A 27,797-nucleotide genomic window follows, 5' to 3' on the forward strand; every position below is an offset into this window, starting at 1 on the left:
TCAAAGACCTGAAAAGGCCTGAGCTCCCGATCTCGATTCCGATCTCTCATTTGAATTAATTTCGTCAGACCGCCATGAAATCCCCGTCCATCCCAGATAATCTTCCTCACAAGAGACATTCTGACATGTCTTATACGCCCATTCTTGAGCCGCGGGACCCTAGGGACGATCTCAAATCCTTAGCCCAGAGTTCCTCACACTCGCATTCCCCAGGGCAATCATATGAACCAGCACCATTTGGCCAGCCGGCTATTGGACCACCTATGGGACTGCTACAGCGATCAATGTCTAGATTCAGCGCTAATGGTGTCTCTAATGGCATTTACAGTGGCGATCAATCTGCCCGCAAACCCTCCATCGACCAGGAATCGGTCGTAGATTCAGTTACAACCCAAGATCCGGGCTACCACCCCATAGACCAGCCACCACGGCACGAGAAGCAACCCTCAAGCTCAACAGGCCAAACTTTTGACCAGCGATCTATCAGCACCCTCTCTCTGGATCAAGTGTCTATCGGAAACCAATCGCTAGGCCACCATTCTATAGGCGGGCTAACACCTCGCCATCTCTCGTAAGACCAAAGACTCCCAATTGCCAAGATTCTGCGCTAATCATGCAGATCGCCTTCACCCACCCACGAGGTCTACTCGTCTGGCTCGAACAGATCTCTACGAACCAACTTTGAACTTCCAGTTCTTCAACAGAGGAATCCAAATGAGGGCTCCGAGAAATTCCACCCAATCATTGAAGAAGATGACGAAATATCTTTTGATCTAGTCGCTCCCTACGAGGGCGATGCCGCCCCATTTCATACCCTGGAGCAACAGGCGGACATCATGTTTTGCTCAGACCATATGCTAGCGATCCTGAACAATCCGCGGTACCTCGCGCAGTTCCGTGAGTTCCTCGCCCAGGAACGTCCAGGGTCATTTTCGACCCTGACTTATTACCTGAATGCTTCCAAGGCTCTCAAGGCAATTGAATATGCCAATGCGCTCGTGCGTTTGGCAGTTGATGTGCCTACATTGGGTATTGAAACTGCAGATTACCCTGTTGGCCGGACTATAAATCTGGCCCTTGAACGGCGCGTGCAGGCAGCACTGAATGCGTTGACTGCAGAGGAGTTGCCTGCTTTCATTACTTCTACCTGTATAAATATCACTGGAAAGGTAGTCGAGGAGCGTGTGCGTGGAACCTTGCCGGATAGGTTTCAGGGAACGGCAGATGCACTGGCTGAGGTATTCTGTCTGACTGATCCATCGCGGCCAGACAACCCTATTATCTTTGCTTCTGGCGGTATGTCTGAGTTACTTCATAGAGTTCCTACAAAATTAGCTAACGCATCATCAGAATTCCACCGCACCACACAATATGGCATGGACTACGTTCTAGGACGAAACTGTCGATTCTTGCAAGGACCAAAGACAAATCCCAACAGTGTTCGACGAATCCGAGAAGCTCTCAAAGCCGGTCGACCCCACTCCGAGCTTTTCCTGAACTAGTACGCGTCTTCAACTCATTTCACTGTGCAAAATTAATCCAAAAAACCAGTCGCCGCGATGGCTCGCCCTTCATGAACCTCCTCCAAATGGCTCCGCTCTGTGACAGCCGCGGTAATATTCGCTACTTCATCGGCGCTCAGGTCGACGTCTCCGGACTCGCAATGGAAGGCGCCCAGATGGAATCCCTGCAAACCCTACAAGCGCAAAAAGAAAACCGTGAAACAGACGAGCTAATAATCAAAGAATCAAAGGGCGAGTTCCAAGAGCTTGGCGAACTCTTTAGTCCGCGCGAGCTACAGAACATACGAGAACACGGTGGAAACCTTTTCCAGCCGATTGTCAACGAAGATCCCACTCATCGTCTATTCCTACAAGACTCTGACACCGAGAGCGAGATTCATACCCCATACAAAGGGCCACACAGCCTTACACTAGGCACAGCTCCCTGTATTTCCTTGACTGGTGTCTACAAACACGTAGGTTCTTCATTCCCCCATCCCCGGATATGGATATGTATCAAAACCCTGACAAGAATTCTACCAGTACCTCCTCGTCCGACCCTATCCCTCGCTCCGGATTCTCTTCACCTCTCCCTCTCTCCAAATTCCAGGCATGCTCCAATCATCATTCCTAAACCGCATCGGCGAGACAGGCACGAAACGCGATAGTATCATCAACGCCATGGTGGCAGGGCGAAGTGTCACAGCTCGTATCAAGTGGATGACCAAATTCAATGACCAGGGTCGTAATCGCTGGATTCACTGTACACCGTTGTTGGCGAATAATGGTCAGATTGGTGTGTGGATGGTTGTTGTTATTGATGATGAGGAGGAATATTCGGTTAGATGGCAGGGAAATTGGCCGACTACTCAGTAAATCGTCTATCCTGTTCAGCTCGGGCTTTTGTATATAATATATTGTAATCTTCGTAAAACTGGATCTCATTTCGGATGCAGCTAATCTATTTGGATTCACCTCGCTGGGATTGGAATGTAGACTTTATATGAATTGGTGTGTAGCTTAAATGGCATTCCCTAAGTGAGGAGGATATACACCACTGACTTGAGATCAGTTTATGCAGCCTTTCCTTCTATAGAATTCAAGTTCTTAGGTCTACTTCCAACCAGAACGGACGTGACAAATAAACTTCCGGAAAATCCTCCGAACCAAGACCGATATATTGATGTCATCTCCAGATACACAATTTAGCAGACACGTATCTAACCTCAGACTACTCTCGGAGTTGAAATCCACGCATGAAAAACACATAACCCACGATGATTACCTGGCGTTCGCTTGTCCGCAGCTTCCAACGGGTATGTATAATGTCTAAGCGGTGATTTGTAACGACATACTACCCATCGTACAGAACCACGCACCCATCAGATCTCAAGTACGGCAGCTGAGTCTGCTTGAACATCATTCATACCACCTACTCAAAAATGTAAGATATCCCTACCTGCAAGAAAATCTAAATGCTAATACAACGCAGTTCAAACTGCCAGTTCCACCGGGATTCCTAGTAACAACCCCAGAGCAAGCCAAAGATGTCGTCTCTGAGATAAGCAAGTCCATACACTCCCCCAAGTTTCCTATTCTACCAAAACCTAACATCCGATCAGATGGACCCTCGGTGATAAAAGCCCAAGTCCTCGCAGGTGGACGCGGAAAAGGCAGATTCAACAGCGATGGCAAAAGCGGTGTTCGCATTGTGGACTCGTGAGTTTCTTCGATACAAATCACAAATAGCCACTGAGACCAAATCTAACACACACAGACCAAGTGAAGCCTTTAAAAGCGCCACTAAAATGCTCGGCTACTACCTAAAAACAGCGCAAATTCCCCATGACGGACTCCGCGTCGACAAGCTCTACGTCTACAAAGCCATATCTATCGCACAGGAATTCTACCTGGCAATGGCATTTGACCGGGCGCGCATCTCACCCGTACTGCTCATCTCCTCATCGGGTGGAACAAACATCGAATCGAATGTCGATAAACTCCACAAACTCTGGTTTGGACTCTCGACAGGCATAACCGACGAAATTGACGCGTATATCCAAGCCGAGCTTGGATTCTCAGATTCCGAGATGAAGGATATACACCGGATCCTTGTTCAGATGGTGAAATTATTCAAGGAGAAAGATGCAACGCTGGTTGAGTTGAATCCACTCGTTCGCACGAATGAGGGAGAGTTTGTTTGTCTGGATGCCAAGTTTGGGTTTGATAACGCGGCGCGGTATAGACAGAAGGAGATCTTTGCATTAGAGGAACGATCGCCCGAGGAAGAGGAGGAGTATCAGCTAGGAAAATTGGGACTTTCTTATGTGCGGCTTGAGGGGAATATTGGGAATATTGTTAATGGGGCTGGGTTGGCGATGGCGACTAATGATCTTATCAGTTTGTATGGAGGTGAATGTGCTAATTTTTTGGATGTTGGAGGTGGGGCTACGAAGGAGACTCTGTCAAGGGCTTTTGAGATCTTGAAGAAGGATCAGAGGGTTAAGGGGATTTTGATTAATATTTATGGTGGTGAGTATACATGTCAGCAGTGGGGGAATGGAATAGCTGATCAGTGATAGGAATCGTGCGATGTGATATGATTGCCGAGGCGATTGTTTCCGCTGCTGCTGAGATGGGTGGTTTCAAATGTCCGGTTGTGGTTCGGTTGCAGGGTACTAATTCTGAAAAGCGGTTGAAGCTGGTCAGTAGACCTGTCGGCTTTCTATAGCGTTGACTAATTCTAATTGCAGGTCGAACACTCTGGTTTGGATAACTTGGTTGTAGAAGCCGAATTTGAGAAAGCTGCTCAGATGATTGTAAAGAAAACACCTGGGGTTGAATTTTGAGAAATTGATTCACAAATCCAAAGATAGTCTAGTGTTCTGCTACCATAGACGTTGAAACCATGTCATAGTTTGAGGCAAATATGCCCAGCAAGACTCAAAGCAGAGACGAAAAAGAAGATGGGGAATGCTGGACGGTATGTAACCTAAGGGAAGACGATCCTACACTAACAGTATACTAGACTAGCATACTGGTAGGATTCATGCTGTCGAACATTCAGTATGGAAAATCCTCATAGTGATTTTTATACCATGTTAGAGGTTTATAGAACACTGTCAATAAAGGATCTGTATGAATATTGCTCCATCCGTTAATCTCTTCAATCTTATCGTTGCTCCAAGACTACTACATATATACCTACGTTTATGTATCCAAGATATAAACTTATTGTAGTCAAAGCAACACCCGTAAATGCAGAGTACACAGTATTCCAATTCAAGAGATCACAGATTGTCCAGGGCTCGCCTGAGAAGGTGAGCTCTTAATCGCCAAACCGGTTATTTCTTCATCCGCCGTAGGCTTCCTTGCCCATACCCGGCGACTAACCATGATTAGCAAACATTCTCTTAATACCAACACTCATATCAAAAACTCACGCATATTCATAAGCATGTGTCTGAGGATTCCTCAACTCAGCCCGAACCTTCGACAAATAAACCTGGACCTCTTCTGGCGTCCAAGGCGACGGCGCACCAAACCTAGTGAGCAGCCACATAGCCCAGCCCTCCAACGCAGCAGTCCAATGAGCATATTGAAGCTGTCCAGCTTCCTTGAGGAGCTTATCTTTTGGCCACGGCCCTAAAGGAATTTTGTATAGTTTTTCATGCACATCGACAAATCCAGCCTTCTCTATTGCACCTCGCATTGTCTCCTGCGTTAGAAGAGAACGGCCAGCTCGCTCAGAGCAGCCGATGAAATTATCTCCCCATGTGGCTAGATGGCCGCCTTCTTTCATGGTACCGTCGTCGCTGTATAATCGCACGTCTAGTTCGATCTGCTCGATCCAACCGCCAGAGGTAAGAGAGCTGGATAGTGTTGTGGTTAGATACGGCTGTTCAACGGGAGGGGGTGTAGATGGGGAAGGGGAGAAACGTGGAGAGACTCACTCGTAGCACTGCTTGTATACTTGATCCCATCCATCCGGTGTGAATGCTCCCAGCATTAGACGCATATGGATAAAGTCGAATGGTTCTCTCCAGGTCCAGTCGCGGAGGACATCGTCTACTTCGAGTACGCAGTTGGGCGGCATCCATGTCACGGGAGGGGGGAAGATGTCGACGCCGCGGACGGTTGCTGACTCTTGTTAGACTGATATAATAAGAGGAAGGAAAAGGGAGTGAGGGTTACCAGTAGGATACATATCTGCCATATCACTGGATGAGTGTAAGCAGGGATCCATTGAGGAGATGGGTGGATACTTACATAGCCCATGTTCCTTTACCAGTCCCAATGTCTAGAATATGCTGGAGGTTCCTATCAGCAAGGGGTAAATATCTAAAATCCAGATTCCTCTCTCACCTGAGGAGATTTGCCGATGGGAGCGTGGTGGAGAGGGTTTTCGCGGTCATAGTCCAATACGAGAAACACCATGTGGCTGAAAATCACTTATTAGCTGTTGCTTGGACCAAACCGAAAGACAAGAAAAAAAAAAAAAGAATAGTATTTACCCAATCTCAAAAGCCTCGAATTGCTGGTCATCGGAAGGACTCCTGGATCATGATTAGCCTCGAGTCTCCCATACTGAAGCATCGCGACCGACCAGTAGTCATCTTCCTTCATAGCCTGGTATCTGCTCGTACTATTAGCAAGGACACATAGATATTCGCTGCTGCTGTTAATTCACTCACCGTCTACCATTTTCCAACCTTCCCTTCGCAATTGAAGATGCTAAAGATGTAGTTTCCCTGGTATTGTTAAAAGGCAAAACGCCGTGGAAATAATTTCGGTAACTCACGACTGGAAGTCTGAGGGTTCCCAGTCTTGGGTCAGAGTATAGAAATCGGCATCCTGTCAGTGTTAGATATCAGATCAGAAGTTATAACTCTTCATAACTCACGACAGCAATTTTGTCCTTCATTTTGGGTTTTGGACTAGAGGAGAAAAAACGTGGCAAGTGGAAATGACAAGGGGCGGGGGTGGTCGGGTGCATCCGGCCACAAGCTAAACTTATATAGTTTCAACGGTATACTTAGGTACTTATGTTAGGGGTATATATTATTATGTCGGGTGTATAATACAGACATAGCTGATCTACTTCTAAATTCCCAAGGCTAGAAGGTACGGGCACGAACGCTGAGTCAAGAGGATCCGCTAGGTATCAATTTGGAGCAGATATCAACTAGTTGTGCATCGCTGGCTTTCATAATTCCACCGAAAAGCAACCAGTATCCCATAAAAATGAACAGTCGCACCAATTACCACGGAGATGTGGAATACTTGGTGAGATGACCCCCAAACGTCAAAGCTTCCGGGTCTCCAAGACTCCGGGAAATGTGTCTGCCACCAATCAGCATAATCCTGCGTGAGCTCGGTCTGGGAAATTAACGCACTGCGTAGAACAAGACTCCCATCTCGATGACGAGTCCTTCAAGATAGTAATATCGCAATCCAGCTTACTGATCTAACTGCTCATAGTGAAAGATACTAGCAGCGTGGATTATGGGGGCAAATGCCGAGAGTCCCGTCGCCACGAACGTTGATAATCGCCATAGTCTCCACTTTCGACTTTGGAGTTGGGGATGCACCACGACAAATGCGGTCAAGAAGCCCAAAGCGCCAATCTGTACGGAGTACACATAAGTTAGCTCGATGGTCAATGAGAACGTGAGAGAATCGGGAACAAACCATTGACCAGTACAGTTTATGTAGATTTCGTTCACAGTAGAATCCAGTATATATCCCCGAGATAAACGACCCAAGAATCTGAAATAAAATGGCGGCATAATCCAAGCGACTCCATATATCAGTGAAACGGGCAGAATGGCAAAGAAACATATGGTATAAAGACGAGATACCAAAGCAAATAACTGAAGTTGTTAAGTAAATATGAAAAACAAGCTGGTTAACCCAGATAGCGTCCGGGAACTACGTGGCGAAATATCCATAGAGGATTCCATTGCCCAGCAAAACTCTAGTGGCTGGGATGGGATGAGAGTAAATATTCACAGTTTCGTTGTGAATTGATAATAGGCTGCTCAGACACAGAGAAGTTGACGGTGTTACTGGCCTATAGCTGGCCCGAATGTACAGATTATGGCCATACCACAAGGGAACTTCATCACGGTTCAGCAACCGTGGCCCTGAGCAGGGGCTCTCTAGTTTCTTCAGGAGTGGGCTGTCGATATGATCCATGCCGTCCGCCAGTTGCGCAGTAGACGAAAACCGTTTAGCCATTCTCATCTCTCAACTTGGTGGGGTTTGTTTGATGATATCCATAGAAAATGAGAATTTTTGGATATGAGCGAGACCAGAGTGTTTTATGTGATGGTAGGGCATCGTGAGGCGCCTCAGTACCCTAGGCCCTCGGCCCCCCTGTTCGGCGCATACAAAGTAAGTCCTGTTGTGAACGGTGGCCTGTGATTGGATGCATATCAGCGGCGCCAGCGGCGATCGGTGTGATTATCATTTCGACTGTGGTTTCGGAATTATGCCTGTTCAACTTGGTTATTTGCAGCAAAATGCTAAGACGTGTATAAGAGACCCATTTTCCCTTGTTGATTCTTTCCGTATCGACTGTGTGATCTACACCACACATACTCCGACCGCCCTAGTTTAGTGAACCCATCTCTTTCCTAATCTCACTAGTATACAGTTCATTATGACCGGCAACTTATATGCGAGTCGGACCCTCGTTATCGCAAGCTCGACCACCTTACCCAACGGCTAAATCAAAGGATGGAATGATCAGCCCAACAGCAAAGGCGCTTCTGGCCATTCTGTAGATGTGCACCAGTAAAACCTTTATATGCACATACACAATGCTTGCTTTGAGTTTCCTAGCCTGTAATGAGAGTTGCTGGCAAATACAAGCGAGGAAGCTATTATGGATGGCGATTGCGATCGCTGGACCCGAACTTGTATGTTGTATTAAGGGTAGCTGCTGGACAGCTTTCATCGGCTCTCGAAATTCTGCTCAGTCGTATTATGCGCTTGTTATCATAGAATAGACAGAGTTATATGGCATAATTATAACTAGGAAGGCGGTACTCGATTTTAAGACGGGGTGTGTCGCGTGCCACAACCCACGGAAGGCAGGGGGGTGTTTGGATGGCTGTTTCATGTATAATAAGCGGGGACTTTAATCCCACAAAATCGCTGTCAATGTCCTCTCGGATAACGTGCACGAGAGTTATTTCGGACAGAAGTTGATGCTAATGGCTAATGTATGCATTATGGCCATAAGGTGGACTCATATTGAAGTGTAGCAACCACCTGAGCATAATACTTCGGGATCTTGGAAGCTTCTTGGGTTCCGAGGCTGTCACGGTCCGTCCCGCACCCATGTCCACCTAGGTAGGTAGGGTCCATCGTTCGAAAAGGACCCTTTTTTGGAATTATTCATGAAAAGGCGACATGGAATCCCAAATGCAACATTGTTCAAGTGAAGTCCAAAGATTTCTTTGTGATTTAAGGGGCTAATAGCCGTTATACACATCACATTGGTGATAACACCCCCGCGCATCGTTTGTATTCTTGTCATAATCCACCAATGTGGAGTGGAATATGGAGTACTTTATTCTGCTTGGCCTAGAGACTCACTCGCGATACGGATAAATGCGGCTCGTTTGAGCACAGCCTCTTCTAACCAAATTCATCACATGTAACCTAGACGCCTCAAAGTCTGTACTCCGTACTCCGTAGTTTCCTTTCCAATCAATATCATTCTATTTCTGGTCGGCCGAAGGCAGACACTCTTAAAATTGGTCTTGGTTGCGCCGTTTTCCCAGCTAGGTAATGATAAACTCCCCAGTTTCGAAATTCGAAGATTGTCAAGCAATGCTGATTGCGTTTTCTAACTGCAAATGATCACCCGACCAAATTGCACTAGTCAACAGGGTCCGAGGGATGATGCACACAATGGCCGCATTGGGGCCATGGCACTACACTAGTAGCATAGAATTTTTTAAGAGCCTCAATTACCTGCCCAAAACTGTCACAAAATCTAGGGGAAAGATTCCGCCAGGGCCCGTGTAGTTCTGGAATTCTTGTTCGGGATAATTTACTGTGGCGCCAGTGGCAATACACTTCTCATGCAGGGCAACGAGAAGGAATTAGATAAATTTAGTGATTTCTTTCGGGGGTTTTCTTAGGCCGGCGATTACTATATCGATCTGGAGATGGTCTATCATGGCCGTCTCAATCACCTCCGAGTGACTACAGACTCAAGTACTCCGTATATCACCGTATGAACCCAACGGATGTAACCTTGACATAACAAAGGCCGCATAGAATCTCTGGCGACAAGCTAGTCTCTATGTCGACCTAGTCAGTTCGTATTCATTCAATAGATCATTTGATCAACTCATCGGCCCGCGGACATCCATAGAGTCCGATAAAACTACCGCCAGGGATCCTTTGAAAGGTGTTTATTTACGGGGCACTATTCCGTGTGATCCCATTTGCCTCAAGCTAATAAACTAGTCCCCGCTCCCTTTGTATGAACACACGTCCCTCTTCGGGGCGGAGGCTCTTTGATCAAGCCCTTCACTTGCCCAAAGTGATGGGGCGCATCTTATCTCCACGATTTGAGACAGGCGTTCGATAGCCTCACGCTACAGAATGGCGCAGCAATAATATCCGATAAAATGTCTGAGTCACCGGAGGATGCGCTATATTGAGACCCCGAATAGTTCAATATGGTGCTATCGGTGAATACCTTGGTGTATTAGGTACCATTTCCACGGGCGCTCAGGCGGATAACCGGAATGAGGGGTGACAGGAAGGAGTGCATTTATTCCAAGGTCTTGGCAAGTGGACATGCAATCGAAGTATAGCCGTTGATAAGGTTAAGCCATTGGAAACCACGTTGTAAAACAATTGGAATGGAATGTGTGGGAATTCTGTCGCGTGGAATTGCAGAAAAAGCCAAGTTTGATGAAAGACTCAGCATAAAGTAGGCTATACCCAAATGGGAACAGTCCAATATTGATGTGACCAGCCTCCAAAGAAAAAAAACATTCAAACCTTTCCCCAGCCTTCCCAATCATATTTTACCAAAATTCAAGGCAGCGCTATATATCTAACCATGAAAACAATGAAGTCACTTCGACTCGTTTCAGAGATCGCCAGGGGTTTACAACCAGTTTGGCTTATCCTGAGGCTTAGATAGTAAGATCGGCCCCTGAGTCGAGCCCAGCCACCAACTCAGTGGGCCTAAATTAGCTCACGCAAAAAAAAAAAACCACCGGCAAATCAAGTGGCTTAGAGGGCACATCTGATCGCCCAAATCTGACGTTAAATTTGTCAAGACGGTGAATATAAGAAAATGGGTATTCCCAGTTAATATAATCCTGCAAAGTTCCCTCATAACACCACCATGAGGCAGTCGACACCCATTCACTGGGTTGTCCAGGCTTGTCTAATATGGTTGACATTGGTATTATTGGCATCATCTGCCCCCACTTTTGATAATATGGCGTCTTCGGACTCCCATGACCCTGCGCTGCAGACCCGTGACACAAAGCCGTTTCCATTGAGAATTCTACCCCTCGGTGCTTCTATCACCATGGGGTACAAATCAAAAGACGGAAACGGATATCGTAAATGGCTTCGAGAGCAATTGCGATATGTTGGGTGGAAGGTTGACATGGTTGGTACCTTAAAAAGCGGTACCATGCATGATAATGTGAGTTGTTTTGTCTTGTGATTGAAAGAATATATCTTGACTCTTTCCCAGGATCACGATGGACACATCGGCTGGAGAATCGATCAAATAGCCGCCCATGCCAAGCAGATCATCCCTCAACAACCTAATCTAATTCTCCTCAAGTGGGTCTCCAATTCCTATTAAACATCTTCTCTTCGCAAGCTAACATATATCCCCGCAGTGCTGGTACAAATGATGCTCTACAAGAATACAAAGTAAAAACCGCAGGCCAGCGGATGGACTCACTCCTAACCTACCTCTTCGACAAAATCCCTAACACAACCATCATCATTTCAACCCTCACATTCAACGGAAAGAAGCCCCAAGTAGCCACAGAAATCAGCAGGCAATACCTCGAACTTGCAGCGAAACGCCGAGCACGAAATGAAAGCCTCGTCGTAGCTGACATGAGCATCTTCATCAAGTGGAACCAACTTGTGGATAACATTCATCCCACAGAAACTGGCTACGAGGAAATGGCATCGGTGTGGTGGGCGGCCATTCAAGAAGCTGATAAGGAAGGCTTGCTCAAGCCGCCAAATCCTACTCCCACAAGTAAGGGGACTATCAGCAAGGCCCGTGAAACCCAACTTGACGATAGCACCGGGGATCCGGATTTGCCTGCATATACGGCCCCGCCTCAGCCTACAATATCACTTGGCAGCTCGGATCGATCCAGACGGTGGCATCTCTGGGCTGTTGGATTACAGATTATTATGAGTATGTCCCCTTTTCTCCCATTCATTTCTTGGGGGTAAGACTAACTTCGTCTAGTTGGCATTGGTTTGTTTTATGTATGATACGATGGGAACAAAACATCAAAAATAGTGAAAAACAATTTAAAATTTATTAAAATAATCATTCCAACCCCTCACAAGCCATGAATAAAAGTCTACATACCTAGGTTGGGACCTAAGTATGCAACTAAAGCCAGTCCATACATCCACCCCAACCAAACCAACCCCCCAAGCGCTATCCAACTAACAACCCCCTTCACAATCAAAACCCGTTTTATAAAAGCAAAAGTCTCCCTCTCATTAACCCTCGGAAATTTCTTCACAGGAATATCTCTGCCAAGAAACTCACAAAGCGGCTCCCATCCATCCTCCGCCTTAAATTCCAAAATCTTTCCCCCGCGTTCTGTAACAACCCCTCTAACAAGCTCATTATACCTGTCATAAACGACAGTCGAGAAGATATCCACCTCCTCCCCAAATTTCTCCTTACCCCACACCAAAATCCTCATATTAAGCCTATACCACAGCCGTTCAGTCTTCCAAAGAAACCCAAGAACAGCGAAAATACCCGTAAAAAAGAACCTCAGACTCTGCCCACAACTCTCCGCCCACGTCTCCGCGCTAGGCCGCGTTGTCAGAATTACCCGTGCATCCGGGTACATGTCCATTAAATCAGGGAGGAAGAAGACAGCAGGCATATCGCATACTGCGGCGTAGCCGGAGATTAGGGTGTAGAGTTGTTTTTGCCGTGTTGCCGCGTCTTTGGTATATGTGGCGGCGATTAAGAGCTCTTGTTGTGAACTGTGGGGGATTATTTGTGCCATGTGAAGGCAGGGGCCCATGTTTAATTCTTCTAAGGCAGCTTGGAGGGAGGATGTTGCTGTTCGGGGAAGACCGGCGCCGATTACGAGTAGGGGTTGTGTGTTAGGGATTGGGGCTCTGCGCTCATCACTGAGGAAGCGGACCATTTTGGGGGTTCTGATTGTTTATTTGGGGTGGGTTTTCTTAAGGAATTTTGGGATGGTCTGATGGGGACTTGTATGGCGTTAGTGATGGGGGAGGGTTGGAGGAGTAGGTAGATATTAAACGTTGTAGCCCAATCTGACATCATCTAGGGAATGGGTCCTGGTTGGCTAGGCGTATAGCTATTCTTACATAAATATACAGGCGCATATAAACTTCATCTTTAACTGAAATCGAGTCAGATAAAAACGCGAGTGAACAGTGAGATGTAGAAATCACTATATATTCCGGCGTGAGACTAGGAGCAAGATGTGAGTGTCAACAATGGGTCAACCCTGAGAATTCCAAATGTAGACTTAGCCCTGATAATAGTGCGACCGGTATGGAGAATTGAATCATCTTCTCGTCTTGCCTCTAGACAACTTCCAACGTCGAACTTCCAAGGTCGGTTCCCACTGGGGAACCATGACGTCACCATATGAACCACCTGAACCTCGGGAAGCTTCGGACCTGGTTATTTCAAGCTGTTATACATTTGAACCTCTTGACAACCTCCTAGTCACAGATCACCACAGACCACTCCTCATTACTTTAACTAATTCTAATCAAAATGTCCGAATCCGTCGCCATCCTCCGTCAAGGCCGCTCCGATGAGCTATCCAGGCTTGCCGACGAGCACCTTCAACACGACCTCCAAGCCAGCGACCGCGACAAGCTTAACGCAGCCGCATCTTCAATCTCTCTATGGACAACAGTCGGCTCTGCAGTTGGTGTTAGTCTCGGTCTTCTAGCCGCTATTCGATTGCGCGGTTCGCGGAAGGCGTTCTTCTCTGCTATTCGTGCGCAGGAGAGGCCTACGAAGGTAATTTTTGAGGATGGGAGAAGCGGTATGTCTGTTTCTATGTGAAATTGGAGGTGAAAAGAAGGACTGTGTGGTTAATTTGAACCGGTGTTTAGAATCCATTCCGGACCTCACGCCGTTGTTGAAGCCGACTACTTTGGGTGATATTGCGACTTATTTCTTTGCCTCGGCTGGTGGGCTGCTCTTGGGTGGAGAGCTTGGTAAGATTATGTTTGGTGTTGTCGTGGGTGTTCGGGATATTGTGCTAACTTCGACCTCTGTAGGCTTTGCTGGCGGCGTGGCGACTGGGACGAGGACTATCACCAAGGACCCAGAGAGCAAGAAGAGAATCGAAACTGCTTTTAGGAAGTTCCGGGCTGACGTGCTGCGGAAACAGGCTGATGCTTTGGATAAGGGGGTACAGGATTACGTTCTGATTTAGGAGAAAAATGGATGTTGGATCTTTGTTTAGAACATAGACTGCAGAGCTATCAAGATGAGTTACATATTTATTTCATTTACATATGATACATGTACAAGTTAAACCTCCAAAGCCTTTAAGAACGCCGGGCTTTCATAGCCTTGCGCGACCTTCGAAATCGGCGTCAGATACGCCTCCGAAGATTCCTGGCTCTCCTGAATCTTCCGAACATAGAACTGCGCAACCCTGAGCCACATCGCCTTCTCACCCGCACTAGCTTCAGACCCCTGCCAAACCCAGAGTCTATTCCCGGCATCATAAAGGAAAACATCATTCCCATCCAAGTCAGACCGATCAACCCGCTCCCCATCCTTAACAAGATCAAACGACAACTCCCCAGAAGCATCGCTGAGTCTGAAAAGCTTGCGCGAACGAGCACTATCATCACCATCCCTCTTTGCAAACCGGCCAGGTCTAGGCGCCTCCAAGGTAGAAGGAGCGACATCCCTCCCACCGAGCAAGTCAACAAAGATCTTCGATCTGGACTCAAGTTGCGACAGAACCTCAACATCAACATGCTTAGCCTGCGTCATGTCGTTGACCACCTGCGCGGCCTTAGCCTTCTCCATCGGGCTACACTTCTTCCCCTGCCAAACCCAGATCTTATCCCCTTTATCCAAAACAAAGACATCATTCTCATCGAGACTCTGCCAGGTCGGCTCGACCTCATGAACAATAAGCGAATCAATGCGCGCAATACCGGGATGTTTGAAAACACGCAGTAAAGTCAGCACATCCGGCCTTGCCTCAGGTTCAACGTGCGTGAAACCCGAGCGCACACCACCGGACCTGATCGCGTAGTTCCGGAACAAGGCGAGGAACTCGTCCGAGGGGTGTTGCTGGACCTCGCGGTGTTGTGTTGCAGCACCGTGGAGAAACTCGTCTAACTCGACGGTCTTGTAGGCCGCGACACCTGCTTCATCTTGTGTTGTTTTGCTGCCGAGCCAGAAGAAGATATCGTGTGCGAGCTTGTCGTCGCCGACTTTGTAGGTGTGGAGGACGATGAAGCTGTCGCCATCGTAGAATTGACCGGTTTTTTCTTTCGGCCAGAGGATTACTTGGAAGTTTTCGATCCGCCAGGTAGTTAGCCCTGGTGCCTGACCGACATTTTGCCAGGCGGGTTCGGTGAGGGCTGAGTTGTACTTCACGCGGTGGTCAAGGTCGCTGCCGATTAGTTCCACATTGCTGTCTTTGATGTCATATTCTTTTGGGTGGATGAGGCCTTCGTGGGGTGCCATGTTTGTAGATTTGGTATATTGGAATATGTGTGTGTTGTGTATAATATATAGAAGGTAAGATGTTGACGTTGATAAAGAACACCATGTGGCGGTGGGTCCTGCGCGGGGCATCGCTCTTTGAGAAGAATTGGCCAATGACGTCGATAATGTTCATACTATTTTTAGTTGCAACAGGGTTCCAGGGCTTGATTCTATGTTTATATGAGGCTGAAAGTTGTAACCGCATCGTCAGGGTTCTTGCTATATGTCTTTGAACCACTCTGGTGGCATGTCAAGAGAAATACTTTTCGTCATGCTGTGGCTTCATTTGAGTCGGATTTTATGTTTAAAAAGTATTGGCTGAACAACGGATATTAAGAATAGCTCATAGATCAATGAATGTTTAGTTTAGTGGGCGCAAGTACGATATCAAAGATATCAATATCACCATGTTATGCCCTGAAAGAATTTTTCGAAATTTTCAATTTTCAAAGCGGAGCCAGAGATTTCGTGCGAAAAAGGACACGCAACAATATTCCTGTTTACATTGAAAATAGGCTATGGTGACACCACTTGTGTGATATATATTGCAAGATTCAATATTGCAACCACTAATTTAATACAAATCTGGCCCTGTGGCATCCTTGCATCAAGTTGGGCACAATAAAATTCAAGTCTACAGGGGGAAAAAAAAGAGCAAAAAAAAAAAAAAACGATGTTTGTGTAATTCAGTGCACGAGATTATCGGCTCTGAAATGAAATTCAAAATGTCTTCTGGTATATGAAACATCGAGGGAAAATACTATCTACTTCTGGAGTACTCTAGTAACTGCCTTGTGACTGATTTCTCAGAGGCGCACAGAAGCACCGTCACCAACGCTGAGCGTCAATATATCACGTTTTTCTCGCTCCGCATAAAACCATCGCGCACTTTTTCAAGTCACTGATCACGTTTACCAGCGGCCACCGCCGGCACCACCACCGTTGAAGCCGGAGCCACCAGCGGGGCGAGCGTTGGCGAGGTTGACACGGATGCGACGACCATCGAGACTAAATTGGGGTTAGCGACTTGTGTTGGGATTCGGTAGGAAAGGATTGAACATACTCCTGCTCGTTAAGAGCGTTGATAGCGGCCTCGGCCTCCTCAGCGGAAGAGAAGGTGACGAAACCGAATCCGCGGGAGCGGCCAGTCTCACGGTCAACCATGACGATCTGTTAAAAGGAAAAAAAAAAATTAGTTTTTTGAAGTCAAAAATGGGAAAAATTTAGGATTTTCACGTACAGAGTCGACAATGTTGCCGAACTCACCGAAAGCCGCGCGCAGCGACTCGTCGCTGGTGTGCCATGAAAGGTTTCTAGTATTGTCAGTATAAAGCGCTCATTCAGTATCAGATAAAATAGAATTTGACATACCCGACGTAGATCTTAGACATTTTGAAAGAAAGTGGGAGTCACGAGGTGTTGATGAAGAGAATTAAAAGATGCGGGGCATCTGAGGAGATATAGGGCCTTCGTGGCGGTGAGAGGCAAAATTCATTCGCCCCGCATAAAATGTTGGTTATGGAAGGAGGCGAAAAGAAGCAAACTCTGCCCTGGACCAGATTCATTTTAACCTCGATTTCCTAGTTCATTCTAATTTCTTAGTTCTTTTCAAATTACTATTCGTTAATGAGAATTTCCCCCCACATAGGTGGCCATAGGGGATCTGAGTTTTTGTTCAACCACAACGGCAGAATTATCTGTAGCAATATAATGGGCTGATAGTATCTGGAACCCTACAGAATGGCCCTGACTGCGGTATGGACAAACAGACTACCTGGGTAACATGATCTATAGGTGTTCTCCAAGAGGGATCATGCATAGAGGTAATGGAGCACAGCGCCACTGCCTGGACCAAGGTGGGATATTAAGAGGCATAGAAGTGGACAGAAGGGGCAGAAGTGGATATAGTCAAGTTAATCTTGCATAGGACTTACATTTGGAAATACTACCTGCATGCTTAAAAATAACCCAACTCTAGGTCTAGAATGTTTCTCTGTGTCTCCAGAAGATACAAAAAGTAATTTTTAAAAAAACATACAACAGTGAGGATTCGCTGGTGGTCACCCACCCAACTACTAACTCACCGGCGTGTGGCTTAAGTACGGCTGAGCGGACGGGAAGCCCTGTTTTCCACACCCTATGGTCGTATGTGGTTGATATGGCCTTAGCAAGGAACATACACTATAAACGGTAAGTGGTAGGTAGGTGAGTGTGAGACAACTTGCACTGACCTTCTCAGCTGAAGTATAATATAACTTATGCGTATATGTTTAATAGCTCCGGGAATGATATTTTTACAAAAGGCTGGACGCTAGGAACATGTACGTCCAATAATTATGGCATGGAGAGTGGCTTTGAGGTAATTGTATAGGAGTTTCACGATACTTGCATTGACCACACCGAAATGCAAGCAGATCATAGGCTCATAGTTATAAGGATAAGACTGTCTATGAAACTTGTCCGACTCTATTTAATTTTACCCGAAAAGAATTCTAAAAATATGTGACTAACTACATCATCAGAAATATCCCATCCGACTAGGTTCTGAGAGAGTGTGTGTCATATTGGTCACATCAAAAGCAGTAGGGGTCGCAAATGCATTGCTTTGCTGCTTTAGTGGGCACGTCCGGAGTAATATGAACTTCCATTGCGAAAGTAATGATGGAGGCAAGCCTGTTTTGCAGAGAGCCTTTTCGCGGGGTCGTATTGGAGGAGAGCCTCTAGTAGCTCGTAGCCAGCGCTCTCTATGTTAGGAACCAGAGGGGTGCTGGAACGCCTCCATTGAGGGAAGCTGTTTTTGTAGTCGGGGAGCACAGTGACACCGGGCCAGGTCTTTTCGTTGGGAGTACCAAGAAGACTATCGGAGAAAGTCAATCCCACTTGTAATATAGACATGAAAAAGCAGCGTTTACCGAAAGATCGTGAAGATTTCTTCAATCTCCGAATCAGCAGGGAAGAGAGGCTTGCGGGTGCACATCTCAGCAAAAATAGCTCCCACAGACCACATATCGACGCCGGTGGAGTACAGGGGGCTACCAAGAAGAATTTCCGGGGCACGATACCATAGAGTCACAACCTTATTATGAAACACATGTTAATATCCAAGAGTAGAGATAATTTCCCATTGAGTGGGGGCTTCACCTCATGGGTATACCTCCTCAATGGGATACGGAAAGCCCGAGCTAGTCCAAAGTCACCTAATTTCAAGGAGCCTTCCCGGTCAATCAGCAAGTTCTGCGGTTTTAAATCACGATGTAGAATGCGGTGACTGTGGCAATATCGGACACCCTCAAGCAGCTGTGCCATAAACTTTTTCACCACCGCATCGTCTAAACCGAGGGTTATTCTCGATCCTTTCGGTAGAGGTTTCCCACGGCCACCTTCGCTGAACGGCAGGGCGTCCATGTATTTCTTCAGGTCCAAGTCTAAGAACTCCATGACAAGATAGAGGTTCAGACTGTCGACGTGCACAATATTCAGCAACTGGACAATATTCTGGTCCTTCATTTCTTTGAGAAGAGAGATCTCTCGGATGGCTGTACTAGGGACGCCCTCATCCTCGGCTTCGAGTCGGATCTTCTTTAGAGCAACGATGCGGTGAGGATGTTTCAGCTCTCGAGCCTTGTAGACGACACCGTATGCTCCTGCGATACACCAGAAATCTGTTAGCTAAGGTCCAAGGTAACCATGCCAAACAGACACGGCAAAAATGTCACCTTCGCCAACTTTCTCAATTTTCTGATAATTCTCCATGGGGAAAGTGACAACTTATTGGTTATCTCAATCTTGGTCACCGGAGAATTGGAAATATCAGATATAACGGAAGATATTCAGGATGATAGAAAAAAGTTGAGTTGTGAAAATGCTGGGCAATGCGGCTGAGTTTATAAACCCGCATACCAGGAATAATTATTCGCGTGTTGCTAGGGTGAATGGGCTACAATATCTACGGCGTGTTGCTATGGCGAATGCACTGTAATATCGACGGCACGGCACATATTTTTGGTTATGTAATTTACTCGCGAGCTGCACACACTGATTGGGCCTGTTTGAACATTTATTTCTCTTGTGGCCATTATTTCCATCTGCCCCGCCCCCTGACAATTCTCGTGTTTTTGCTCGCTGCTATAAATTGGGGGTATCAGTGCTTCAATTTCTTCTCGAATTGAATTGCATAACCACCTCGGACAGGTCTGTAATTAGAAGAAAGAAAAATTGTCCATCGTAGTACTTAGTGGGTAGAAAATTCTAGTTTCTATCCATAGTTGTTTCATCAAGCATGTTAGCCTAGAAAGGGTTTGAATTAGAACCTAAAGAAACATTACTTCCATGATATTAACAGTATTTTAACAGTCATCAGCGAATGAAATGGCTTTTTGATTTCATTGTTTTATATCATTTCGATATTATCGTACTCTAACCTACTGAGACTATGCATCTCTATATACCAACGTAGCATATTATTAAAAACAACGAGATCGCAGCAGGTATAATGACATTACTGAGTTTGGATTGGCAATCTTGAATGATGTGAGTCAAGTTGTCTATAACCAGCCTTATCCCTAGGAATGTTCATTCTGTTACAACCACGATGACCGGGAGTCCACCATCAGAAACGACTTCTGGGACACCCTACGGAATCTCAGGCACAGATCTAACCTCACTGGCCACCCTAAAACCTACGAGCTTATAGACAGCTATAATATCAGCATCAGCAGTGTTTCAGTAGTGAAAAAGTACTTGTTTGATTGGTATCGTTATTGGTACACCCGCTAGCTATATTATCGAATTCGATTCCGACTCTGGGGACTGTTCTATCGATTATAATAACAGGATAACCCAAATGGATCATCGCATCTGAATATACAGAGGTCAAATTGATATGGAAATTGCAGAAATTTGCCTCTAGGATAACTCTAACGGCATTGACCGCAATGCGCTGAATGGAGGCTATCGTGGCTCTGAGTCTTGCTTCAAACAATTCGGTTTCTCATTCATTAGTAGTATACCCTGGGAGTTGCAAGACTGAACCTAGACAAAATCGATCCAATAAATATATTTGAATCAATGCTGCAGTGTCGGAAGAATGATGCTCAAATACACGCCATCTACAGTCAGTGGACATATGTTTTTAACACACATATTGCCCCACATAGCTCACCGCCAGTATAAGAATATACCGCCTACCTAAAACGTATAGGGAAATTATATATGCGACACTACAAAGTATATTTTGTTGGCTACTACGCGGCAGATATATGGTAAATTAAAGTGTGATATCAAGAATATCCCGCTGAGATGATACGGCACTCGATGGAAGCTATTATTGAAAGCCAGGGGTTGTATACACCATACTAGATTCATGGTATGAATGTTTTTGACCGGCAATATATTATACAGTCGAGGGGGTGTGGGGCCGTGTGTTAAAAATTTATGTCCAGTCACTGTGACCTTACTCATCCCGCTCATCAAAAAATCCTCTCGCGCACTCCGGCTTGATCGCAGCGGGAAATCAAGTAATCAAGGATGGCTTGGCGAGAGATCGTGTTGTGGGCGACCTCCGTGGTGACAATATGTGCTTTGAGACGGAGGCAGTAGGACTTATGAACGACTTCAAATGCCTGGTCATACGCGGTATCTGCGGCGGTGCATATTCGCATAAGAACAAAATGTGGCAACCCTATGTAGCAGGGGTGGCAGCTGACCACAATGACAGTACACTAATTTGATTACCATCAACCTTGACAGAAAATGTCCATTCCATAATTTTTCTATACAGCTGAAGCTGAAGGTTCCAGAGAAATTCGGAATTAGAAGGATATACGCCCTTTTTGCAACTAGCTTCAATATCTTACAGGCGAGTTGAGTGAAAATGGAGCAGAGCTAAGGTAAAATCCCTTCTAATCTGCCTACACTAAGAAAAGAGATACAAAGATTTAATAAGATCCATCGCGCTGAAGTCTAGGCTGATTATCCCACAGCGCCTTGCGCCTCGTGCACGTCTTCGGCTTCCCCTCCTCATCCGCCCCCCCCCCCCCCCCCTGGCCTAAGGTGGCTAACTCTCCTAACTCGCTGGAGAATATTATCTATATTATAGAGAGGATAAAAATAAGAGGGGCTCGTTATCTAAGTCAGCTACAACATTGCCGGTAGTACCACTACCAACGATGATATAGTCGAATATGACACCTAGCCATTGTCCTAGACAGACATAATGAAAGCAGGACAATTAAAATATAGTGCAAATGACTTAATAGATTGAAACATACGAAAAGGATGGTTTTCTCAGTCTATAATAGACGAATTATACAAGCCTTTTATAAGTAAGGTGATCAGCTTTCTAGTATAGAAGACTCGCATCCCATGCTCTGATCCCTCAATAGCCGGCATAGACTTGGGTGCAAGGAGAAAAGCCGTAGTTCTGCATACCTAGGTATCCAGAATCGTCTCATAATTTCCCATTGGTCTGATAGTTTTCCCATATTGGGGTGCATGATGGTCTGGTCGCCAAATTCGCTTTTATCTTCAACGTATGGACATTGACACAGGCAGCCATAAATAATCGCATTTAATTTGATATGATATTATGCCAATAGATAAAGCGGAGGAATTGGTGATAATTCAATTTCTTAATATGCAACTTACTATCTAGTTGTCTGTGAAGGAATAGTCATAAGAAAGGAAACGACGCCGAGCAAACGTAAAAGAGTTACATCAAGCCTCCGTATGTCTGACCCTCTTCTTCGAGCTGCCTGTCCTCTTTGATGTATTGCTTGAAGTCTCCTTGATCCTTCTTCAGTTCGGAATGCAGCCCGCCCTCGGTGGCCTGGCCCTCGTTTCCATGCTTGTCATGGTGATGATCGAGGATCTTGTGGAAGAATGACTCCTTGTGCTCAGTAGGGTGAGTCTCTACAGTCGAATCTCTGGTTAAAATCTGGGGGTGGAAGGTTGAATGAGTGATAGAGTCGCGAACCTTGAGGCATCTTAATTAGATTTGATGAAAGGTCCGTATACAGTATAGGGCTCTGGATATTAGATGTTAATTGGCGTTTAAGAATGTGCGGAGGTTGAGCACCGTTTGATTACCTACTATGTATCTTCTAATATACATATGCTTTCTATGCAAACATTGGAAATGACGCGTTGATCCTCGATCTGCCTTCTGAATCCGGCAGTACCAATCAGCCAATCAGAGGACACATCTAGCATCAGATCACCTAGGCATACCGATCATCGGTGGGACCTGCTAGGTAAAGGGATCGATGTAAGAAGTACTATCAATATGTCACAATTTATTCAATTATTTCATGATTAGGAGTGGACTGATAGCAAGTGTAAATCTGAAGACAGCCTACTAAGTGCTTATGGCTTCCTTCATGGGGAAAAACCATGGTTACAGAGGAAATTTTGTCCGTGATATAAATGACTCCCCTAGAATAGCTTGTTTTACAAACTCATTCCAGCACCCAGTAGTATACGAGATGTAAAAGCTGTAAATTGCAGCCTCATTTATCAAGAGGGAATAGTTGCCGATCCAAGAAACTTTATTAGACAAACGATTATAATTGTTGGCCAATGAAGGAAATATGCCCGTATATTGATTGCCCTGACATGGAGGGAGCGCAATTAACAACAAAAATTTTTTTTTTTAAAAAAAGAAGATAACATGCAACGGTGAGGATTCGCTGGTGGTCACCCACCCAACTACTAACTCACCGGCGTGTGGCTTAAGTACGGCTGAGCGGACGGGAAGCCCTGTTTTCCACACCCTATGGTCGTATGTACTTGAATTTCTACTGATAGTACTATGTAGAGTTAGTTGATGAGAAATAGGCGGGCGCCGCTTTGTGTCAGCGCGACCCTATGTGGATATCTTTCTTTTGTGTTCCCGAACTCCATATAAATTACATGTGCCATGGCTGCAAAGTGAGATTTCAGCCGTGTTTTCATCTCAATATACAAGAATGGCACATATAGAAGCTTCGGGAATATTGAATAAAAAAAACTCAAACTTGAGGGCTGGTGTAATATCAATTTACTGCTGCAAGCACCAATTGTATGTGCAATTGACGCTGTTTGAAGCTGTTTTAAATACAAAAACAAATATCAAGATCCTCAACCAGAGGGCACTCATTTCGGCCATCGGACTACAATTCCTATTTGTATCAATTGGAAATTGATAGGAAACTGACGAGAGAATACTCGGAATCCACATTTGGAAGTAATGACGTAAGGAGAGATGGTAACTAACTAACTAAAGACATAGTTACCTACAGGAAACAACACATGCCTAATATGATTTTACTCCAGCAAGCTTCAGTACCAGCTCCGTTTCAATCGGATATTCAAAGGGTTGGTCCCTATCACCAATATCTATTTTCCCAAGACGATCTCTTTTCTCATTAACACCCCAGAGATTTGCATGTGGCCAATGGGTCTATTTGAATTAGTAAAAGAAATTCTACAGAAATCACAAGATAGAACTCACACTGCCTTGTTTGTTTTTGAATAATACTGCCTTTTTCTCAAGGTTTTCCGGAGTAGCAAACCGAGCCGGAGTATAGCACAAGTCTGAAAGAATGTTAACCATCTCTCTATATCGCAACATCTTTGCTGGAATGAAGACATACAAATCAACGCCCTCATTTGTTCACTCTGAGGGGGAACACTGTAGTGAATAGTTCTAGAGTCCCACATAATTAGGTCTCCCGGGTCGGCGCAGACCTTCTTTGGCTCACAGCCTCTCTCTCTGAACCAGTCGATTTCGGAGGCCTCGAAACTAAACCAGTCTTCAGGGCCCCAGCTCTCACGGTTGGCCTGTTCCGGAAATGTTTCAAAGAATTTCTCTGTTAATTTGTGTGTTCCTTTCAGTACCATCAGCCCGCCGTCCTCTGGGCCATTGGGAGTGAAATTGATGAATCCCTGCACACAATGAAGACCCTTTTTCTGAGGGGATTGGTCAATATGAGGCCATGGTTGAGAATTCGTTGTATTTGAAGATGGAAAGGTGATGTTCATTGCGTCAAATGAGACGAGTAACTCGTCAGTACCCCAGAGCTTTGCGAAGGCGTCTATAATTCCAGCCTCTCTGGATTTTGGCACCCGTCAATTGAGTCCATTTGACACGGGGATTGGAGACGGGCCGGGACCTTACTGTCTCGCCTCCCACATGAAGGCTTCATGCTGGACCCCATAGCGAAAATACATCCCCCCTCTATTGGGAAATATTAGCAAATGTAAAGATTCGATGGATCGGTCCGAGCGATGAACACCTTGCATGTGCTGGAAGATATTCTGGAGTCCAAGTCGTGGAATCATCTTTTTTGAAGCCATATGTAAACTTCTCTAGCCATTCAATCTGCTGCTGTTGATAGTATTGGGCCTTCTCTGGGGATATAGCATTTTTGATGATGGTATATCCATGCTGTTGAAGATGGTCCCTCCAGTCGTCATACTTGACAGATGTAGCCATAGTTTCTTCCATTTACCTTTTTGTCACGAAGAAGCTTCTTAGACATGGTCGTAAATTAGACGTGGCTCGTAAATTTAAAAAGAGGAGCTATATAGGCCATACCTGACTATTCGGGCGAGTTTCGGCCGGGCTTATCGTAAGCTTACTTAATATCATCTTATCACATCTAGTTACCCCACAATTATTTTCCAATGAAAAATAGACGAACAAATTCAAGGCATGATTGAGTTGCGAATACCGCGAAGATGTCTAAATTGTCAATTCGTGAAAGCCAAAGAAGGTCGTACTCATGCATAAAATGCAAGCAACGCAAAGTCAAGTGCGACAAAAATTTACCTTGCAATCAATGCTTTGCACGGGGTCTTGCTCACGAGTGTCAACGAGAGATTGTACGCGTAAAGGGTCAAATCGCTGAGTGAGCCCTATTGCAGAAGTCAAAATTGTCTTCGCTACTAATTTGGCCAGGGATGTCCAACGACCAACCTATGAGCAACTTGTCAGAGAGGTATTCGGACTAAAAGCGGAGTTGACTCGCCAGAGAGTTTACAGTTACCCGAAGCCCGACATCGTCATGCCTGTACCCCTGGATGATAGCATTGAACAAATGGAGCGACGGCTCTTGGAATCTACACGCTCTACGGATCGGATTAACACTGTGGAACAGATTAAAGACATCCTAACTCCTTCTCGGAAATGCAGTGAGTTTCTATTGGCTCATGGTGAAGTATGGATCTCTTGGATGCATTTTGCCTTGCATTCTCCAACTTTTGCCCTGGAACATCAGAAATTTTGGGACATGGGTGGTGACTTGCGACCCCAATCTAAGGATCAAGCACTGTGGTTAGCCATCTATTTCAGCTATTTATGCGTGCGTTGGGGGAGAGAAATATTCCCTAGTTAAATGAGTAGATCTGCTTACTCAATTCCAGGGCGTTGTTCTTCTGCTGTCTAAAGAAGAAGCTGCTAATGCAGAACTGCCAAGAAGTAATCAATTCCCCATATAAACCATCTTTGATTTTTCATAACATGGCGAGCCAACAGCTGACATGACAGGTGACTTGAGCTTTGTGATGATCAATTGGTACAACGCAGCCCTATTCTACCTCAATCAAGGGGACTTTCTCCGCAACCACCACATACGAAGTGTCCAGGCAGTCGCTGTGCTATCAATAGTGTTCAATAATATCAAGGACACTAACTTCCAAGAATCCCTACTCGCAAGCGCAATCCGGATTGGCCAGGCACTCAATTTGGACCAAGACTCAGCAAATATACACGAGACTTTTATTCAACGGGAAACCCGACAAAGAGCATGGTGGACATTGATAATTTGTGAATGGCTTGCAACCCCACGCCGACCGTCATGTATCAGTGAACTAGACTTTGATGTTGCCCTTCCATCGGTTGCGACGGACGATGAGATTTTCCGAGAGGAGATCCGCCTTCAATACCCCGAACGACAGCCACGATCCATCCAGTACCATATTGCAATGGCAAAGAGTGCACTGGTATACCACAGATTTAATTCTTTACTTCGTTTATCTCAGTGGGATACTTCACATATGACCAGTGCGGTGATAGATGCAGATCAAGAACTCGCATACATCATTGATGACTTGCCCTCGCATCTCCAGGCCGATGAGGTTCAAACCTGGAAGACGGATCAACGGGACTTGCAGCATCCTTGGATACCATGGCAAAAGGCAAGCTTGTCTACCGTGCTCTTGTACTATCGGTCTGTCATAAATCGTACACTCCAACCACACTGGTTGAAGGGGGAGAACGTGCAAGCCAGAACCAGCTCCATCTGTCTTAGTTCTGCCCAGGCAATTATATCGAATCTACGAACAGGGTTTGTAAAGAAAAGTCGTTGGAGGCCTTGGTGAGATATTTCTATCGGGCATGTTTGAAAATGCACACTTACTAACGCATTGCAGGGCGATTACCTTCAAAGGTTTTTCTGCAGCATTGACGTTGATTCGGGAGATGAAAAAAAGTGAGGAAACGAATGCGTCTCATGCGGAAATCGAGTTCGCTCTCAAATTTCTTGATGCTGGGCAGGAAAATGACCTCTTTGCTTCTACTGCGGCCCGGTTTCTGCGAGAATACATGTTGATCGATGAATAAGAATTACGTATTTGCCCAGGTTTACTACCAATGTGGGTGGCGGTGCATATTATTTAGACATATGCATTGCCTTGATTGAACTTTTGGCAAGTAGAGTGCGTAGTGCCATGAATGGTCCAATATCTGATCATTTTCAAACTAGCGGAAAACAAGAATAGTCGGCCGCTCATGTGGCCTTGTAATGTATGTTATGGTGGCCTTTCTGAAATTATTTTCAGATGCCTTCTTAGATGCTTTGCCAACAGTGTTTAACTTTATTATATGTGTTTTTTCTCTAGTCACTTTAACCCTTATTGGTGTTTTAGCCTGGAAGAGACAAATAGTTAGCTGTAAAATGCAAGATTCAAGCGGTAAAAAATCCGTAAATTGTGCAGATCAGCTTTGCCATGTGGAACATACGATATAGAGTACTTCGCTATATAGTAGCATCAATCGTAGGTAGCACCTGAGGGATTATAAATTATAAGGTGGTGAATGGGCTATATGGCATAAGCCAGTGTCAGTTACAGAAGCACAATTATAGACTTTATAGCATTCGTATATCTCGTCCGAAACTCGACCGAGATTGTGTCTAATATACCAATTTTGATCTCTAGCACTTATCTCTAACTCTCCTTATCCAGCTTGATAACTTCACGTGGAATTCCAGAGGCATAAAGTACACTCAAAATGCCGTTGGTATCTTCCCGGCCAACTCTGTACA

The 27,797-nt window shown here is 45.5% G+C and overlaps 12 protein-coding genes across 12 annotated transcripts; 5 read left to right on the top strand and 7 right to left on the bottom strand.

Moving 5' to 3' along the window:
• Positions 1 to 125: 125 nt before the first annotated feature.
• Positions 126 to 2,378, top strand: N7479_001141 (PAS-associated C-terminal; the record flags this gene model as incomplete). Its single annotated transcript, XM_057248838.1, has 5 exons — positions 126 to 571; positions 620 to 1,296; positions 1,351 to 1,501; positions 1,552 to 1,978; positions 2,046 to 2,378. The coding sequence occupies 5 exons, from the start codon at positions 126 to 128 to the stop codon at positions 2,376 to 2,378; spliced, it is 2,034 nt and encodes a 677-aa protein (XP_057113270.1).
• A 401-nt stretch (positions 2,379 to 2,779) lies between these two features.
• On the top strand, positions 2,780 to 4,351 carry N7479_001142 (succinate--CoA ligase subunit beta; the record flags this gene model as incomplete). The annotated part of the gene is made up of 6 exons (XM_057248839.1): positions 2,780 to 2,818; positions 2,872 to 2,946; positions 2,995 to 3,221; positions 3,280 to 4,034; positions 4,085 to 4,206; positions 4,256 to 4,351. The coding sequence occupies 6 exons, from the start codon at positions 2,780 to 2,782 to the stop codon at positions 4,349 to 4,351; spliced, it is 1,314 nt and encodes a 437-aa protein (XP_057113271.1).
• A 433-nt stretch (positions 4,352 to 4,784) lies between these two features.
• On the bottom strand, positions 4,785 to 6,426 carry N7479_001143 (uncharacterized protein; the record flags this gene model as incomplete). Its single annotated transcript, XM_057248840.1, has 11 exons — positions 4,785 to 4,890; positions 4,946 to 5,374; positions 5,456 to 5,642; positions 5,697 to 5,722; positions 5,772 to 5,812; positions 5,868 to 5,943; positions 6,017 to 6,058; positions 6,109 to 6,138; positions 6,197 to 6,253; positions 6,304 to 6,356; positions 6,406 to 6,426. The coding sequence occupies 11 exons, from the start codon at positions 6,424 to 6,426 to the stop codon at positions 4,785 to 4,787; spliced, it is 1,068 nt and encodes a 355-aa protein (XP_057113272.1).
• A 4,458-nt stretch (positions 6,427 to 10,884) lies between these two features.
• N7479_001144 (putative esterase) lies at positions 10,885 to 12,014 on the top strand (the record flags this gene model as incomplete). The annotated part of the gene is made up of 4 exons (XM_057248841.1): positions 10,885 to 11,193; positions 11,245 to 11,336; positions 11,396 to 11,934; positions 11,989 to 12,014. The coding sequence occupies 4 exons, from the start codon at positions 10,885 to 10,887 to the stop codon at positions 12,012 to 12,014; spliced, it is 966 nt and encodes a 321-aa protein (XP_057113273.1).
• A 92-nt stretch (positions 12,015 to 12,106) lies between these two features.
• Positions 12,107 to 12,919, bottom strand: N7479_001145 (sulfotransferase family protein; the record flags this gene model as incomplete). The annotated part of the gene is made up of 1 exon (XM_057248842.1): positions 12,107 to 12,919. One exon carries the CDS (start codon positions 12,917 to 12,919, stop codon positions 12,107 to 12,109), a length of 813 nt encoding a protein of 270 aa, XP_057113274.1.
• Positions 12,920 to 13,524: 605 nt separating this feature from the next.
• Positions 13,525 to 14,197, top strand: N7479_001146 (uncharacterized protein; the record flags this gene model as incomplete). Its single annotated transcript, XM_057248843.1, has 2 exons — positions 13,525 to 13,801; positions 13,872 to 14,197. The coding sequence occupies 2 exons, from the start codon at positions 13,525 to 13,527 to the stop codon at positions 14,195 to 14,197; spliced, it is 603 nt and encodes a 200-aa protein (XP_057113275.1).
• Positions 14,198 to 14,295: 98 nt separating this feature from the next.
• N7479_001147 (gelsolin family protein) lies at positions 14,296 to 15,474 on the bottom strand (the record flags this gene model as incomplete). Its single annotated transcript, XM_057248844.1, has 1 exon — positions 14,296 to 15,474. One exon carries the CDS (start codon positions 15,472 to 15,474, stop codon positions 14,296 to 14,298), a length of 1,179 nt encoding a protein of 392 aa, XP_057113276.1.
• Positions 15,475 to 16,406: 932 nt separating this feature from the next.
• N7479_001148 (RNA recognition motif domain-containing protein) lies at positions 16,407 to 17,006 on the bottom strand (the record flags this gene model as incomplete). Its single annotated transcript, XM_057248845.1, has 4 exons — positions 16,867 to 17,006; positions 16,736 to 16,808; positions 16,559 to 16,665; positions 16,407 to 16,503 (listed from the first exon to the last, which is right to left on the bottom strand). Exons 1-4 carry the CDS (start codon positions 16,884 to 16,886, stop codon positions 16,407 to 16,409), a joined length of 297 nt encoding a protein of 98 aa, XP_057113277.1. The 5' UTR covers positions 16,887 to 17,006.
• Positions 17,007 to 18,108: 1,102 nt separating this feature from the next.
• Positions 18,109 to 19,248, bottom strand: N7479_001149 (cyclin-dependent kinase; the record flags this gene model as incomplete). The annotated part of the gene is made up of 4 exons (XM_057248846.1): positions 18,109 to 18,352; positions 18,408 to 18,571; positions 18,637 to 19,139; positions 19,212 to 19,248. 4 exons carry the CDS (start codon positions 19,246 to 19,248, stop codon positions 18,109 to 18,111), a joined length of 948 nt encoding a protein of 315 aa, XP_057113278.1.
• A 2,956-nt stretch (positions 19,249 to 22,204) lies between these two features.
• Positions 22,205 to 22,478, bottom strand: N7479_001150 (uncharacterized protein; the record flags this gene model as incomplete). The annotated part of the gene is made up of 2 exons (XM_057248847.1): positions 22,205 to 22,404; positions 22,469 to 22,478. 2 exons carry the CDS (start codon positions 22,476 to 22,478, stop codon positions 22,205 to 22,207), a joined length of 210 nt encoding a protein of 69 aa, XP_057113279.1.
• A 1,307-nt stretch (positions 22,479 to 23,785) lies between these two features.
• Positions 23,786 to 24,979, bottom strand: N7479_001151 (phytanoyl-CoA dioxygenase family protein; the record flags this gene model as incomplete). The annotated part of the gene is made up of 5 exons (XM_057248848.1): positions 23,786 to 23,932; positions 23,984 to 24,066; positions 24,126 to 24,583; positions 24,650 to 24,709; positions 24,768 to 24,979. 5 exons carry the CDS (start codon positions 24,977 to 24,979, stop codon positions 23,786 to 23,788), a joined length of 960 nt encoding a protein of 319 aa, XP_057113280.1.
• A 1,034-nt stretch (positions 24,980 to 26,013) lies between these two features.
• On the top strand, positions 26,014 to 27,094 carry N7479_001152 (fungal specific transcription factor domain-containing protein; the record flags this gene model as incomplete). The annotated part of the gene is made up of 2 exons (XM_057248849.1): positions 26,014 to 26,849; positions 26,905 to 27,094. 2 exons carry the CDS (start codon positions 26,014 to 26,016, stop codon positions 27,092 to 27,094), a joined length of 1,026 nt encoding a protein of 341 aa, XP_057113281.1.
• Positions 27,095 to 27,797: the final 703 nt, after the last annotated feature.

This window comes from Penicillium vulpinum (genome assembly GCF_028829585.1).
Source record: "Penicillium vulpinum strain IBT 29486 chromosome Unknown utg000001l_segment0_segment0, whole genome shotgun sequence".
Taxonomy (NCBI): Eukaryota; Fungi; Ascomycota; class Eurotiomycetes; order Eurotiales; family Aspergillaceae; genus Penicillium; species Penicillium vulpinum.